Source organism: Barbus barbus, assembly GCF_936440315.1.
Source record: "Barbus barbus genome assembly, chromosome: 31".
NCBI classification, from domain to species: domain Eukaryota; kingdom Metazoa; phylum Chordata; class Actinopteri; order Cypriniformes; family Cyprinidae; genus Barbus; species Barbus barbus.
Genome location: NC_136759.1, coordinates 25825909 through 25842790, shown reverse-complemented (window position 1 = coordinate 25842790; position 16882 = coordinate 25825909). Strand labels below are relative to the sequence as shown.

Genomic DNA, 16882 nt, shown 5'->3' with positions numbered 1-16882 from the left:
TAGACAGACAGACAGACAGACAGACAGACAGACAGACAGACAGACAGACAGATAGATAGATAGATAGATAGATAGATAGATAGATAGATAGATAGATAGATAGATAGATAGATAGATAGATAGATAGATAGATAGATACAGACAGATAGATAAATAGATACAGACAGACAGATAGATAGATCCAGACAGACAGACAGACAGTTCCAGACAGACAGACAGACAGACAGACAGACAGACAGACAGACAGACAGACAGACAGACAGACAGACAGACAGACAGATAGATAGATAGATAGATAGATAGATAGATAGATAGATAGATAGATAGATAGATAGATAGATAGATACAGACAGACAGATATATAGATCCAGACAGACAGACAGACAGACAGACAGATAGATAGATAGATAGATAGATAGATAGATAGATAGATAGATAGATAGATAGATAGATAGATAGATAGATCCAGACAGACAGACAGACAGACAGACAGACAGATACAGACAGACAGATCCAGACAGACAGACAGACAGACAGACAGACAGATAGATAGATAGATAGATAGATAAATAGATACAGACAGATAGATAAATAGATACAGACAGACAGATATATAGATCCAGACAGACAGACAGACAGACAGACAGACAGACAGACAGACAGACAGACAGACAGACAGACAGACAGATAGATAGATAGATAGATAGATAGATAGATAGATAGATAGATAGATAGATAGATACAGACAGATAGATAAATAGATACAGACAGACAGATAGATAGATCCAGACAGACAGACAGACAGACAGATCCAGACAGACAGACAGACAGACAGACAGACAGACAGACAGACAGACAGACAGACAGACAGATAGATAGATAGATAGATAGATAGATAGATAGATAGATAGATAGATAGATAAATAGATACAGACAGATAGATAAATAGATCCAGACAGACAGACAGACAGACAGATCCAGACAGACAGACAGACAGACAGACAGACAGACAGACAGACAGACAGACAGACAGACAGATAGATAGATAGATAGATAGATAGATATTATGAACAGACTCACAGCACTGTATATTATTCATGAACTCTATCTTCTCGTATCTCATACAAACACCTTTAATAAGCAATATGTGTGAAACACACTCATTATAATTTAATGATTCTAACTAATGATCCCAAGCCTTCAGCTCAGAACTTCTGAGCCTCATCAGCACACTTTCATGTGTTTACCGCAGCACTTCTCCAAACTCGATGAACCCCTCAGGAGGCGGCACACACACCTGTAGATCAGCTATGGTTATCTTGTGGTAGATCTTCTCCTCGTCCCGCCGCTCGTCCTGAGGCACTGTGATGTTAGCCAGCGCCGTCTCAAAGTCCAAAATCTGCTGCATCTGAACTCGGGTGGAATTCTTGTCTCCTCCCAACAACAATCCCAACTCGACCATGTAATCCAGGTAAGCCTTCAACACCTAAACACACACAAACCAGCACAGACAGCATTAGACATGGACTGAAAGCTGCAAAAGACTCAAAGCTCTTGACATTCCAGTGTAAACTGAGACGTTAAGTTCTGCTTCATACCTTCTCATTGGTCTTATTGAGGTAATAATCTCGGGATGGGAGAAAGAGTCCTGATTGGTCAACCTGAGGAAACAGGAAGTTTACACAGGTGCGCAAACACCAGAGGCGTGATAAATACGACAAGTACAATCAAACAAACACTGCCAGCAGAGTTTATTAAACTTAATACAGTCACAAAATGTACCTGAATGACATTACTGTTGGAGTTTTTGGGATCAACGCTGACACCGACAGTGAAGAAGGGCTGAGCCCTGTAGGGTCCAGAAACTATCTTTAAAACTTCCAGAAAGTTGTCTTTGTCCCAGGACTCTGTGATGTTCCAGCCCCCTATCTACACACACACAAAGATAAACATCAGTTTTGGCAAAAAGACTAAGGTGGTACTTGTCGTGGACTTAACATGAAATCAAAAATTGACCCTATTTACATTCTTTATATTTGTTTCTTGTCATATTGTGTATGATTCTTCATCATTTTTGGATAAATGTGTCCACCAAATGTGTAAATGTTAAATCAAGGCTTGGAGCAAAAATATCAAAGGTGTTTAAAATGTGGGGGCAACAAATGCCCATATACAGTGAATCATCTTTGTGTCTATAGATATATTATCTAACATACAGTACTTCATTTATGTTTAATATTGTGAATGTGCAGAATGTGAAGAAAAATGTCATGATTTCAAAATTTGAAACAGTGATTCCATTCAGATTTGCATATTTTGAGTTAAAAAAGCCAAGGGGTAAATGAATCAATGAATGAAGGAATGAATGAATATGAATACATGCTGTAATAGTAACACACACAACATAAAATAATGCAATAAACGACCAAATTCATATAGCAACCTTAATTCTTCATGACTGAATAAGTAAATCTTGATTTTATATTTTAAAGGGGAATTATTATGCAAAAATCACTTTTATAAGGTGTTTGAACACAGTTGTGTGGACGCAGTGTGTGAAAACAACAGCCTATAATGTTAAAAATCCACCAACTAATATTTTTATGAAACCAATAAATCATAAACAGCCTCTCCAAAAGAGCTGTTTCAGATTCTCCCTCTGTTCACGTCACCGAGGGGAAAAAGTCCTGATCATTTGTGACGCTCTCTGTCCTAATAGCATAAACACAGCCCTGAGTGAGAAGCTGCGGTCCGCCATTACTGGAGATATATACAATATCAGCACCAAAGAGGCTTTACAAGTGTCGTGTTTTAGGATGCACTAATGAACATAGGAGTCACCATAATCTTCCCCGATCTGAGCCGAGGACATATACCGGAAAACAATCGGTAACGTCCCCTAAATGATTATGAATCAATACCAACGCTTTGTGCACGAACGTCAGCTCCAGACAAAGTAAGTATCAATTTTCCAAATTGCCTTTCTGAAATAGCTTCTTGGCACTCTGTAAGGCTTATTGCTAAAGCTATCATTGTCTCTGTGTGTTTTCACTGACGCTGCCTTCAAGTGCTATCAGAATAATCGTGAATAGGAATGTGGTAGTTAAAAGTTGCATATGAAAGCAATGGGAGTCGATCGCTTGAAGTTGTCGAGCTCATAATCAGAAGTGGGACTTATAAAGTTAGTGATAGCATGAGACCAGCTATGTTGTTATTTTTATCCTGCCGTGCTCCCGTCTGTGTAATTCATAAATGCAAATTTATTATGCACAGTACAATCAGATGACTGACTTTGAAACGGAGTATGTTTTCTGTAAAGATAACAGGCTTGTATTAATAGTGGAATGTTGATTTGCAAAGGCTAGCACTGCTAATGCCAGAGCTCCAGCTCTTGAAGCTCCGCCCTCTTCTCCGGGAGCAACAGCTCATTTACATTTACATTTATTCATTTAGCTGACGCTTTTATCCAAAGCGACTTACAATTGCTATAGGTCAGAGGTCGCACGCCTCTGGAGCAACTAGGGGTTAAGTGTCTTGCTCAGGGACACATTGGTGTCTCACAGTGGATTCGAACCCGGGTCTGTCACACCAAAGGCATGTGTCTTATCCACTGCGCCATCACCACCACCATTTAAAGCAACATACTCAAATTCAGAGCATTTTGGCAAATACCCTAAAAGTGGCAATTTTAACAAGCTATAAAAATGTAACTGTAGGATATATTTAGTTAAAACTTCACATATACGCTCTGGGGACATCAGAAACTTATTTTACATCTTGTAAAAAGGGGCATAATAGGTCCCCTTTAAATCTTGACATTGATGTCAATATTACTAAATATGATCACAAAAATATGCCTTGATGATGGTAAAAGAAAAATACACTTAAAATCAATTTGGGGATGCATACATACAGTTTCTAGCAACAAGACTTAAATAAATAAATCTATGAAAATCAATTACAGGATGCAAGATGCTGTCTTTCCATATGATATATATATATATATATATATATATATATATATATATATATATATATATATATAAACACCTCTCCACAATTGATGGCAAATTCACATTCAGGTCTCTCTCTCTCTCCGTTCTCATATGGAAAGCCAAAGCTCCAGCTCACATTGGTTTTCTTGCTGAAATATGTCAAATTATGAAAATAACATGAGCTGCGGTACGAATGCCATTTCATTCTAATTTTTAAATGACTAGACGAAAAGTATTTAGTTATGCAAGTGTGAAAAAAGGCAAAAACTTGAGGAACATGACTCTGATGAGTTCAGGCCAACACCTCATTAAAGCCAATTAAATCTGTCTCACCTCTGAGAATAAAACTATTCTCGGCTCTCTGCAACACTATTTGCTCTATCCCTGTGATCCAGATGACAGAAAGAGAGGCAGAATGACAGAAAGACAGAAGAGATGGGCAGTGTTTGTGTTCAAAAGGCAGCTCATCAGAGGCACTGTACATATTTTTCCTCCATCTTCCTCACCATACCTCTTTTAAACATTGCAGGAGGCAGCTGTGTGTGGGGAGGCTGTAAATTAACAAGATGAAGTGCTGTTTGACATCACTGCTTTGTGTCTGTAACACGGATTAATCTTTCAGGTCTGTGCCGAGGGTTAGTTTCAGAGCTTTCTTCTTCAAAATGGCTGATTCAGAGCGATAGAAGTGCATGAAAATGTCTCTCGCTGAAGGATGTCTACATAATTTCAAGGCTCGCTGATTTTAAACCGAAAGGAATTGATAGGATCGGTGCTCAGTTTAAATAAAGGAGTCTATTTTTAGGAGATGCACAGAAAAGCAATCAAAAAAACTTAAGCATCAAATTAAATCAAAGGTCATTCAACAAAATTGCCGTTTTTGTGTCCCTCATTAACATATGTAAAAATGACTGCAAATGAATAGGAATACACAGAAAGAATGTTACAGTAATGAACCGACACTGACTGAGTTTGCACTGTTTATCCTCCACACCAGAGGGGGCGCCACAGAAACACTCACCTTTGCAATCAAGTCGATGAGTGGTTGGGCTCCAAGCTCTTCTATTCGCTGTTCATTAAGACAGGAAAGGTAATAGGACTGCGTCTTCCTCTCTGCTTCACTGCTTGAGTTAAACGTGCCGTTTTCTACAAGAACACATAGGATAATTCAATTTGAGTTGCATCACAAAATGGTAACATTTGCTAAGTAAATGTTTCAGAGAGGTCCTATTATGCCCTTCTTATAAAATGTAACAAGTCTCAGGTGTCCCCAGAATGTGTCTGTAAAGTTTCAACTGAAAATACACCACAGATCATTTATTATTCCATGCTGTAAATACACCTTTCTTGGGTGGAAGCAAAAGCGTGCTGTTTTTGTGTGTGTTTCTTTAAATGCAAATTAGGTGTTGCTCCCCGCCCCCTTTCCAGAAGAGACAAGCTCAACAAGCCAACAAAACATCTGTTTGTTTTTGATAATCATCTCTATTGTGAAAATGTAAATTGGGAGACAAACTCAGAATTGCAAGATATAAAGTCTGCATTCTGACTTTCTTTCTTGTAATTTTGAGTTTACATCTCGCAATTGTTTAAACGAAATTAAAATAAAAAAAGGTTACTGCAACTTATATAAAAATACAGTTTTCTTCTCAGATTTACAATTCAGTTTTATATCTCACAATTTTTTATTCATCTCGCAATTCTGACTTTATATATTCAAAAAGTCAGAATTGTGAAATTAAAAGTCGCAAATACCCTTTTTTTGTTTTAATTTTTTTTTTTGTATCCCATGGTGGAAACAAGCTTCCAGACAATGCTCCTTCAGTCACTGTATGCATTCATCAAAATGTTCTTCAAAATTACAACTTTTGTGTTTGAAACATTAGGGTGAGTAAAAGATGACAATTTTTCATATTTTTGAGCAAAACTGTCAAAACTGCAAAACTGTCCCTCACAGTAATAAAAGACAGGACATGAAGGATGAGAGAAAGGAAACAAAAACATCACATAGTTAAGGGGGGCAGCTTGGAGCACCATCGTTAGGGTAAACAAACATGACAGCAGGGAGAACAACTTGCACAGGGTCAGCGCACAGGGTCATGAAACAGTCAACTGAGTTTCTCCAGCTGCCTGTCAAGCTGACACAATGGTGCCCTCTGATTGGTTCCCATCACGACGCATGGAATTATGGTACGTAAACAGTGGCAATGCAGTGCAGGTAAATGGAGTCCAAAATGGAAGAACTGCAACAAAGGGTCCTGCCATCCATCTTCTTAATGTCACGTCCATGACAGCTGCCTCGCACGACAAAATGTGACAAAACGCAGATGCCGTTGGTGAGCCAAACGAGCAGGGAGGTTTTTATCCTCAATAACCTCTGCCATCAGTCGCAGTCAAAACACTGTGTGCCACAGCTGCCAGCGGGATGACAGGCAGAATGAAAAAGCACTGCCACTCTCATGCTAACTTCATTCACATGAGAAATGGCAAAATTAAGTGGAAGGGACCAGAACAGGTGACTGGCAGTACTGGGTGAAAATTGGACTCAACAGAGAAACAACCAGTGAGAGCCACCCTGTAAGTACACCATGCAGGTTGACTTCCTGAGGAGAGTAAACACTCTTCAGTTTACACAACATACTGTGAAAAAAAAAACACGTCTCTACCTTTCTTTTTTCCTCCCAAAAACATGCCTATGCACACAGTTCACTGCACTTTACAGTCATGGTCAAAAATATCGGCACCCTTTGTAAATATGATCGAAGAAGGCTGTGAAAATTAATCTGCATTGTTAATCCTTTTTATCTTTTTTTTTTTTTTTTTAAATCACAAAAATCTAACCTTTCATTGGATAATAAGAATTTAAAATGGGGGAAAATATCATTATGAAATGAATGTTTTTCACTAATACACATTGGCCATAATTAACAGCACCCATTCAATAGTTTTTGAAACCTCCATTTGCCAGTTTAACAGCTCTAAATTTTCTCCTATAATACCTGATGAGGTTAGAGAACACCTGACAAGAAATCAGAGACTTCATCCAGAATCACTCCAGACCCTTCAGATTCACAGCTCCATGACGGTGCTTCTTTTCTTCAGTTCTCCTCACTCATTTTCTACACTCATTTTCTACAGGGTTCAGGTCAGAGGACTGGAATGGGCATAGCAGAAGCTTGTTGTTTTTGAGGTTTGTGTATGGATTATTGTCCGGTTGGAAGATCCAAACATGGCCCATTATAAGATTTCTAACAGAGTCAGTCACCTATTGGTATTTGATAGAATCCATGATGCCATGTGTCTAAACAAGATGTCCAGGACCTCCAGCAGAAATATAGGCCCCACAACATAAAAAATACAGCAGTATATTTCATTGTACACATGGGGTACTTTTTATCCCTGTGTTCACCAAACCCATCTTGAGTGGTTGCTGCTAAAAAGCTCTTTTTTTAGTTTCATCTGACCATAGAAGCCAGTCCCATTTGAAGTTCCAGTCGTGTCTGATAACTGAATATGCTGGAGTTTGTTTTTGGATGAGGGAGGATAATTTTTCTTGAAGCCCTCCCAAACAACATGTGGTGATGTAGGTGCTGTTTGACAATTTTCTTTTAAAGGTTTTCTGACCCCGAGACTCAACTATTTTCTGCAGTTCTCCAGCTGTGGTCCTTGGAGAGTCTTTAGTCACTCAAACTCTCCTCCTGACCGTGCATTAGGACAATATAGACACACGTCCTCTTCCAGGCAGTTTCGTAAACTTTTATGTTGATTGGAAATTCTTAATTATTGCCCTGATGGTGGAAATGCTCTAGCTCTTTTCTTAAAGCCACTTCACTAATTTGTGAAGCTCAATTATCTTTTGCTGCACATCAGAAATATATTCTTTGGTTTTTTTATATATTCTCATTGTGATGGATGATTAAGTGAATTTGGGCATTGTTTTCCCTCCTATTTATATTTCTGTGAAACAGGAAGCCATGGCTGGTATATTTCATGTTCATAATCACCCTGGAGTGCTCAAAATTGTGAATATGAATGGGAATATACTTCAGAGATGTTTTACTCATAAGAATTTCTAGGAGTGCCAATAATTGTGTCCAATCTGTATTTGAGAAAAACATTTATTTCATAATGATATTTCCCCCATTTTAAATACTTACTATCCAATGAAAGGTTAGATTTTTGTGATTTTTTTAAATAAAAGATCAGAAGGATTAACAATGCCTTCTCTGATCATATTTAAGAAGGGTGCCGATATTTTTGGTCATGACTGTAAATGAGTGGCCCCAACAACTTTTATTCCTTTCCAAATTAATTATGATTACAGGGTAGATTACTGATTAATAAAGACTTATTTTCCTTGCACAATACTACGTTATGATCTGAAAACACTTTTACTGTAGTTCAGGATTTGTAAATTGGATTACATTATCAGCTGCATATGTATGGCTTTTCTGACATGGTAAACTTGCTTTGTAGCGCACTTTGTATAGCATTGGACATGTGATGTGGAGCACTTGGGTATCAGACCCGTGAAACAAGTCGATAAAAAAGCTTAAAGACATATACACTCACCTAAAGGATTATTAGGAACACCATACTAATACTGTGTTTGACCCCCTTTCGCCTTCAGAACTGCCTTAATTCTACGTGGCATTGATTCAACAAGGTGCTGAAAGCATTCTTTAGAAATGTTGGCCCATATTGATAGGATAGCATCTTGCAGTTGATGGAGATTTGTGGGATGCACATCCAGGGCACGAAGCTCCCGTTCCACCACATCCCAAAGATGCTCTATTGGGTTGAGATCTGGTGACTGTGGGGGCATTTTAGTACAGTGAACTCATTGTCATGTTCAAGAAACCAATTGGAAATGATTCGAGCTTTGTGACATGGTGCATTATCCTGCTGGAAGTAGCCATCAGAGGATAGGTACATGGTGGTCATAAAGGGATGGACATGGTCAGAAACAATGCTCAGGTAGGCCGTGGCATTTAAACAATGCCCAATTGGCACTAAGGGGCCTAAAGTGTGCCAAGAAAACATCCCCCACACCATTACACCACCACCACCAGCCTGCACAGTGGTAACAAGGCATGATGGATCCATGTTCTCATTCTGTTTACGCCAAATTCTGACTCTACCATCTGAATGTCTCAACAGAAATCGAGACTCATCAGACCAGGCAACATTTTTCCAGTCTTCAACCGTCCAATTTTGGTGAGCTCGTGCAAATTGTAGCCTCTTTTTCCTATTTGTAGTGGAGATGAGTGGTACCCGGTGGGGTCTTCTGCTGTTGTAGCCCATCCGCCTCAAGGTTGTGCGTGTTGTGGCTTCACAAATGCTTTGCTGCATACCTCGGTTGTAACGAGTGGTTATTTCAGTCAAAGTTGCTCTTCTATCAGCTTGAATCAGTCGGCCATTCTCCTCTGACCTCTAGCATCAACAAGGCATTTTCACCCACAGGACTGCCGCATACTGGATGTTTTTTCCTTTTCACACCATTCTTTGTAAACCCTAGAAATGGTTGTGCGTGAAAATCCCAGTAACTGAGCAGATTGTGAAATACTCAGACCGGCCCGTCTGGCACCAACAACCATGCCACGCTCAAAATTGCTTAAATCACCTTTCTTTCCCATTCTGACATTCAGTTTGGAGTTCAGGATATTGTCTTGACCAGGACCACACCCCTAAATGCATTGAAGCAACTGCCATGTGATTGGTTGATTAGATAATTGCATTAATGAGAAATTGAACAGGTGTTCCTAATAATCCTTTAGGTGAGTGTAGAAGCAAGCTAAAATGACACAGGTGCTTCAGAAAATGCATGCATCACATTTGCTTTTGTTAGTTCTGTTTTGCAGAAAACTTGTGTGTTAGAGAGAGAGAGAGAGAGAGAGAGAGAGAGAGAGAGAGAGAGAGAGAGGGGTTTGCAGACCATTTCCATTTTTTTTCTATATTAATATTTTGACAAAATGACTTCACTGCTTTTTCATCATAGAAAACAAATTAAATTACCTTAAGAGTAATTGTAAATGTTGTGTTTATAGTGTAACTGAAAAGATACACTTTATCTTTAAACATCAATAAAAGAGGAACCCACAGGGGTTTGAACAAAAATATAATAGCACACGAATGATGAGTCGCAAATATGCACTCACCAACCCACTCTTGAACACACAATTATGCCTGTCATCGTGACCTTTGATTGGTGCTCTTAGTTGTTGTCATGGCAATACACTTCACGCTTCTTCAGAGGAGGAATAATTCACTCTTCTCTTTGTGTTTTACACACATCTGTGTTGTGTGAAAGAGAGACGGTGTATTTAATCTACAATATAATCATTCAAGCAAACAAGTTGCAAATCCCTAAACCAGCTCTTAGTTTCACATTCCCCTCTGTTCTTGCTCATTTGTCTTTTCCGCAGTATTTTCTCCTCCTAACAGTGCAATTACATTAAGAAACAGGAGGCAGGAATATTCAAGTAATAAATTCTCAGAGGAACAGTGGCAGTCCAATTACCGGTCAGCAGGTCTAGTCTAGAGAGAGGACACACGGTGAGAGAGAAATGAGCTTTGGCACGATTCACTGCTCGTCGAGCAGAATTCAGAGCTGATCTCATTCCGTTTCCAGAATTTGCTTGTGTTTGTTTGCGTTTGCTGGGCAAAAGGTGACAGTCAGCCTGGTGCATTGGCACAAAGCGCTCATTTGTCTTTTTCAGAGGTGCTCTATGTGAGGGCAAAGCACACTGTACTTCTTTGCAAATGCATACACTTGCAAACACATAATCTGACTTTACGACTCTCCGCTTTTGCTTTTGTTTAAAGAATAATGTACTCTCAATTGGGTGTGTCATCAATCCTTTCATTCTTTCTATTTTAGTCACTGAACTATTCATGTCTGTTGGGCTTTTTAAAAAAAGTAGCCTTTACTGGTTGACACATTTCTCCCATTACACAGTATCCCACGAAGCCCATATTTTAATAAGCAGAATTTATTTCACCATATTAAAATAGAACACATCTGCAACAATAGGAATGTAATAAATATGACAGTAAAGTATGATATTTTTATTAATATTTTTAATAAAATAATGTATGAAAATGCCATCATAGAGAGTATACAAGAATATATTACTTATTATGACGCTTTTATGACTGTTTTGAGTCAATAGTGACCTAGTAACCACCCCCATAACAAACTAGTAACACCCTACCTGTCACCCTAAACACCTTAGCAAATTCTCAAGCAATGCTCTAGAAACCATCTGTAAAACTACGGCAACCACCCAGAAAACCCTAGCAACCGTTAGAAACGAGCTGGCAACCCGAACACCGTAGCAACTACTTAGCAACACCCTGGCAAGCACCTAGAACACTACAGCAAACACCTAGCTATGCTCTGACAACCACCTATAACACCTGGCAACCATAACACTAGCAAACAACCAGCAACCACCAAGAAAACCATAGAAGCAATGCTAACCTAGCTACGTTCTTGCAACCACCAATATAGCACCCTAGAAATGCCCTGGCAACCAACCAGAACACCACAGTAAACACACAACCACCCAGAGCACCCTTGCAACACCCTGGTAGCCACCCACAAGACCCTAGCAACCACCAAGCAACGCTCTAGAAACCATCCATAAAACTATGGCAACCACCCAGAACACCCTAGCAACTACTTAGCAGCACCCTGCCAACCACCTAATGACCCTAGTAACCACCCAACCAGAACACCACAGCAACCACCAATGCACAGGCATCACCCTATAAAGCACCTAGCAACCAACCAGACCATACTAGCAAACAACCAGCAACCACCCAGAAAACTATCGAAACGACCTTGCAATGCTAACCTAGCTATGTTCTAGCAACCACCTATATAGCACCATAGCAATGCCCTGGCAACCAACCAGAATACCCTTGCAACACCCTGGAAATCACCCAGCAACACCCTAGCAACCACCTAACAATGCCCTGGCAACCACCCAGAACACTATAGTAAAATCCTAACAACACCGGTAATCACCCAGAACTCCCTAGCAACCATCCAGAACACCCTGGTGGTAACCACCTAGCAATGCCCTGGTAACTCCATATTAGACTCTTTAAATATAATAAACGTCATAATTACATTTGATAATTTTTGCAAAATAGAATCCCTGGATGGAGTGTGATGTCATGTCCTGTTGTCCATATTCACAGTGGAGCCAAAATAATTTCACAAGCTTACAATCTAGTGTGAGCACATACTTTATGGCTTCACTTATTCTCAACATATTCTTCCTTTCTATTCTCTCTCTCTCTATCTCTTCTCTGACACAGGTCATTAGGGAATGCTCTTCATTTACTGTTCACTGAAGCGCAGCGTTCACCTCGTGCTGCACACACTCACCCAATCACATGCACACACAAGAACCCCAATTCACAGAAGATGGATCATATATCTGAGAGTAATATGAGATCAAAAATATGTTCATGTAAGGTGAGTGTTATTAAATGTGCAGAAGGCTGAGAGAAGTGTCATGTGATTGGATGAAGCTGGCTGCGGGGGTGATGTAACACACAGAGTCAATGTGATGAAGTGTCATCAGGGCAAAACGGCCGCAGGGACCGCAGTGTGAGAGCGCATTCATTAGATAGAGAGAGAGTTTGATCAAAGCCAGCGCATTACAACAGCTTATTAAATAAAACAGGCAAAGTCAAATAGAGCAACAATTAGAGAGAGGAATGAAGCAATGCATTCAAACGCAAAAGAGACTACATTAGCATTTCCTGTAGGGATCACTAGAGCTTGCAAGGGAGCAAATAAATAAATAAATAAATATAGCCAAAGTATTTGTTTTGTTTTGTTTTTTTTTGAAAAATGAAAATCTACATCCTGATTTACAGGAAGGGAAGGAGAGGGACAGTAACCGGGTTTCCATTACAGATTTGTGCAAAATGTGAAATTTTATAAATGTCTTTAAAAACCTATTGTGATTTTCACTAACTGATGTTATGTGACTAAAACAGCAGCCACTGCACCAGCCATTATTTTCGAAGGAGATGCATGTGTGTATCTTTAGTAAAGCAGTGTGGAGAGTCACTTCTGAAACGTGCCACAGCACGACTAGTATAAACACAAGCATTGACTATTATAGTGGCCGCAATCAACCCCGGTGTCGGAGTCATAATGTGCCGCAGACTTGTGCAGTGTAAATGAGGGGTTAGCCAAGCATTAATGGCAAGGAAAGCCCTTTATACTTGTGAGCAGCCACGTATGAGGTGTTTCTTGGAGGTTATAGTACATTAAAGAATGATCATGTGACTTTTACGTATGCCAGGTGACCTGTAAATGCGAAATAAACTGTTTCATTCCTGTTTTCAAATCACTTAAAAAACACCTCATGTGAGCTTAAAAACTTTTTTGCAATATTTGGGAGTTTTTGTGCTTCCATTGAGCTTATTTTAAATTCACTGAAAATCATTTAGAAATGTTCTGGCAACCATCGAGAGCAACACAGAAACCATTTAGCATCTGCCTGGCAATCCAGAACTGTGTAGCAACAATTTAGCAGTGCCTTGGAAACCACCTAGTGCATTGTAGCAACCAATATAGAAAAGCCATGGCAAGCACCCAGGCCCACTGCTCCAGGTGGGTGTTCACGGTGCGTGTGTGTGTGTGTGTGTTCACTGCACAAATTCTGAGTATGGGTCACCATACTTGGCCACACGTCTCTTCACTTTAGAAACCATCTAGAAATCACCCAGAACAACCTAACGATTATTTGCAGTGATCTGGCATCCTAGAATATCCTAGAAACCATTTAGCAACACCCTAGCAACCATCAATAACACTATAGCAATCACTCAGCAACACCCTAGCAACCATTAAGAACACTATAGCAATCCCTCAGCAACACCCTAGCAACCATTAAGAACACTATAGCTACCACTCAGCAAGAACTTCAAGAACAATGTAGCAACTAACTAGCAGCACTTTGCAAACTGTCCAAAACACTCTAGGAAAAGACATAGCAATATGCTAGCAACTCCTCAGAACAACCTAGCAACCACCTAGCAGCAACCACTCAGAACAACTAGCAACCACATTGTAATGCCCTGGGAAACAGAAAGAAAACCCTAGCAACAGCCTGGCAATCAGTAAGGAGTATGCACATAGCAACCAAATAGCAGCATTACACTCTAGTGACCATCTAAAACCACCCTGGTAACCACATCACAATGCCCTGGCAACCATCAAGAGCTATGTACAGTAGAAACTTCCTAGCAACACTTTGGAAACCTTCCAGAATGCTAAGACCTATGAAGTATGCGATTTCGGACGCACCCCCTAGTAACACCCTGGCAGCTACTCAGAACACCATGGCAACCACCTAGCATCATCCTAGCAACCTCTCAGAATACTTTAGCATTGTGCACAGGCACAAATCACTCTACAAATGTTAAAGTTGTAGGTCCCACTTTATATTTGGTGGCCTTAACTACCATGTACTTGCATTTAAATTAATCATTTGATGCAATGCACTTATTGTGTGCATACATGTTTTTACATTGTACTTATATTTTAGAAATGGCATCTGTAATTACATTTATAATTACTCTATCCATTACACCTTAACCCACCCTTAAACCTACCCATACCACCAAACCTGTTCCTAATCTTACCCGTATCCCACCTCAATGTGTTTTTCAACAGTAAGTACATTGTACTTTTTTGATGTAAGTGCATGGTAGTGAAGGCCACCTAATATAAACTGGGACCAAGTTTTAAAGTTTTTAAAACGCTAACCTTACATTTCTTAAAAAAAATGTAACTGATAAAAAAAGACTTGCAAGCGCTCTACTGTAAATCCATGAGAAGTTGACTAATGGAGGCTTTTACGGTTAAAGAATCGGAGAACGATTGCAGAAAGCCATTGTCCTTTATCGAACAAACAGACAGGGACGGATGCTCTCAGAGAAAACAAGTAATCAGGACACACAGAGCAGAATCGATTAAAGTTTCTGAGCAGATCTACAAAAACAACCCGAGCACAGAAGAGCGTAAGTGTAAGACTCTTCAAAACGCATGAAGGCAGCAGTTTTCTATTGAAAAATCAAATAAATCATTTAGGAGTCTTTCTAAATATATACTGTTGTGTGAACACCGAGTGAGATTTACTAAGCAAATCCCATTTTACAAAAAGGATAAGCATGTGTGTGTGTGTGTGTGTTTTCCGGCACTTACCCAGCAGGTGTTTGAGCACAGCCTGGTTCTGGTCCCAGATGCTGTTAAATGTGCTCCAGCGGGACCGGCCATCTGGCAGGGGGTTTTTGCGGACCCATCCTCCACAGGCGTACTGGTAAAAATCCTGACATGGGTCGGCAGAGCGGTCCAGAGCTTGCACGATCTTACTGGCCACGGTTACACATGCCTCTGTTAGACAGATACTACGGGCGGGATCTGGGGTTAAAGACAACAGGACATGGTATTTGCAATGCATTAAACTTTTAAAAAAAATGCAGATTATCTTGATTTCATCCATTTTAGTGGTCTGATTTAGTCTGATTTTCACACTCAAATCACCAACAAGAAATAGTTTTATGTAAAATCAGTGGGTCTGGTATGTGACCAAAAGTGTGAATCATATCCACTGTCCAGTTTTATACGCAGTGCGATGGAAAAGGGATTAGTAAAAAAATAAAATAATAATTGTCACATTGAAGGCTCGCAAATATTTGTCTTTGAGGGCAGACACATTAACAGGTGTTCGTTCAAATTAAATGTTTAATTTTCACACCAGGACTTTTTTACAGGAATTGAAAGACATTTTGATGAAACATTTTCTTCTTTAGAGTAACATGCACACAGTCTATGCAAGTGTGTGAACCCACATGCTTCTAGTTATGATTCTATTGCAAGTTTACACAAGAATGCATTTCCATAATGCAACCACCTACTTGCATGCCAAAAAAGTACAGCTAGGTGTCAGAAATGTTCATCTGCTTCTTCTGGTTTTTTTATGCACCAGGGCATTTCTGCCACTAACTGGACTGGAGTGTGAAGCATTCGATGGAGCAATGGTAGCTGCTATTATTTTAGAATTTCTTTTTTTTTTTTCTCACAAAAACTAATTGGAGTGGAGTTTTGGTCAAGGAGCAACTCTGTACTTTAATGACATGCTTGAACATACTAATTGTTACAATGAGTCATGATGATGTATGGCCATTGTATTCAATTCCCCCAATTAGATATTTGTTATCTCTCTGTGGTCTAAGAAAAAAGTCAGCTTGAAACAATGGTGAGCAATATAGAGAAAAAAAAATAATAATAATAAGTTTCTTATATATATATATATACACAGTGAATTCAGAAGTATTCAGACCCCCTTCACTTTTTTCAATTTTGTTGCAGCCTAATACTAAAATTGTTTAAATTATTTTTTTTCCTCATTAATCTACACTCCGTACCTCAAAATGGCAAAATGAAAACAGATTTTTAGAAATGTGTGTAAATTTATTATAAAGAAAAACTGAAATAACCCAGTACTTGGTTGAAGCACCTTTGGCAGCAGTTACAGCCTTGGGGTATGACACAACCTTTGCACACCAGGATTGGGGAATTTTCTACCATTCTTCTTTGCAAATCCTCTCAAACTCGGTCAGATTGGACGGGGACCACCGGTGGCCAGCCATCTTCAGGTCTCTCCAGAGATGTTCGATAGGGTTCAAGTCAGGGCTCTGGCCAGGCCACTCTAGGGGATTCACAGAGTTGTCCCTTAGCCACTCCTGTGTTACCTTGGCTGTGTGCTTAGGGTCATTGTCATGTTGGAAGGTGAACCTTCTGCCCAGTCTGAGGTCCTGAGTGCCGTGGAACAGGTTTTCATTGAGGATATCTCTGTGCT

The 16882-nt window shown here is 39.6% G+C and overlaps 1 protein-coding gene across 3 annotated transcripts in view; it reads right to left on the bottom strand.

Annotated features, from left to right (window-relative positions):
• The window catches only part of ece2b (endothelin converting enzyme 2b), a 60920-nt gene that overhangs the window by 12553 nt on the left and 31485 nt on the right, over window positions 1-16882 (bottom strand). For all 3 annotated transcript variants that reach the window (XM_079388071.1, XM_079388072.1, XM_079388073.1), the window contains 5 exons: window positions 15226-15441; window positions 5014-5138; window positions 1783-1929; window positions 1599-1661; window positions 1298-1486 (listed from right to left, as the gene is read on the bottom strand). In XM_079388071.1, coding sequence (XP_079244197.1) covers window positions 1298-1486; window positions 1599-1661; window positions 1783-1929; window positions 5014-5138; window positions 15226-15441 — 740 coding nt within the window. The remainder of the gene's footprint in view (window positions 1-1297; window positions 1487-1598; window positions 1662-1782; window positions 1930-5013; window positions 5139-15225; window positions 15442-16882) is intronic.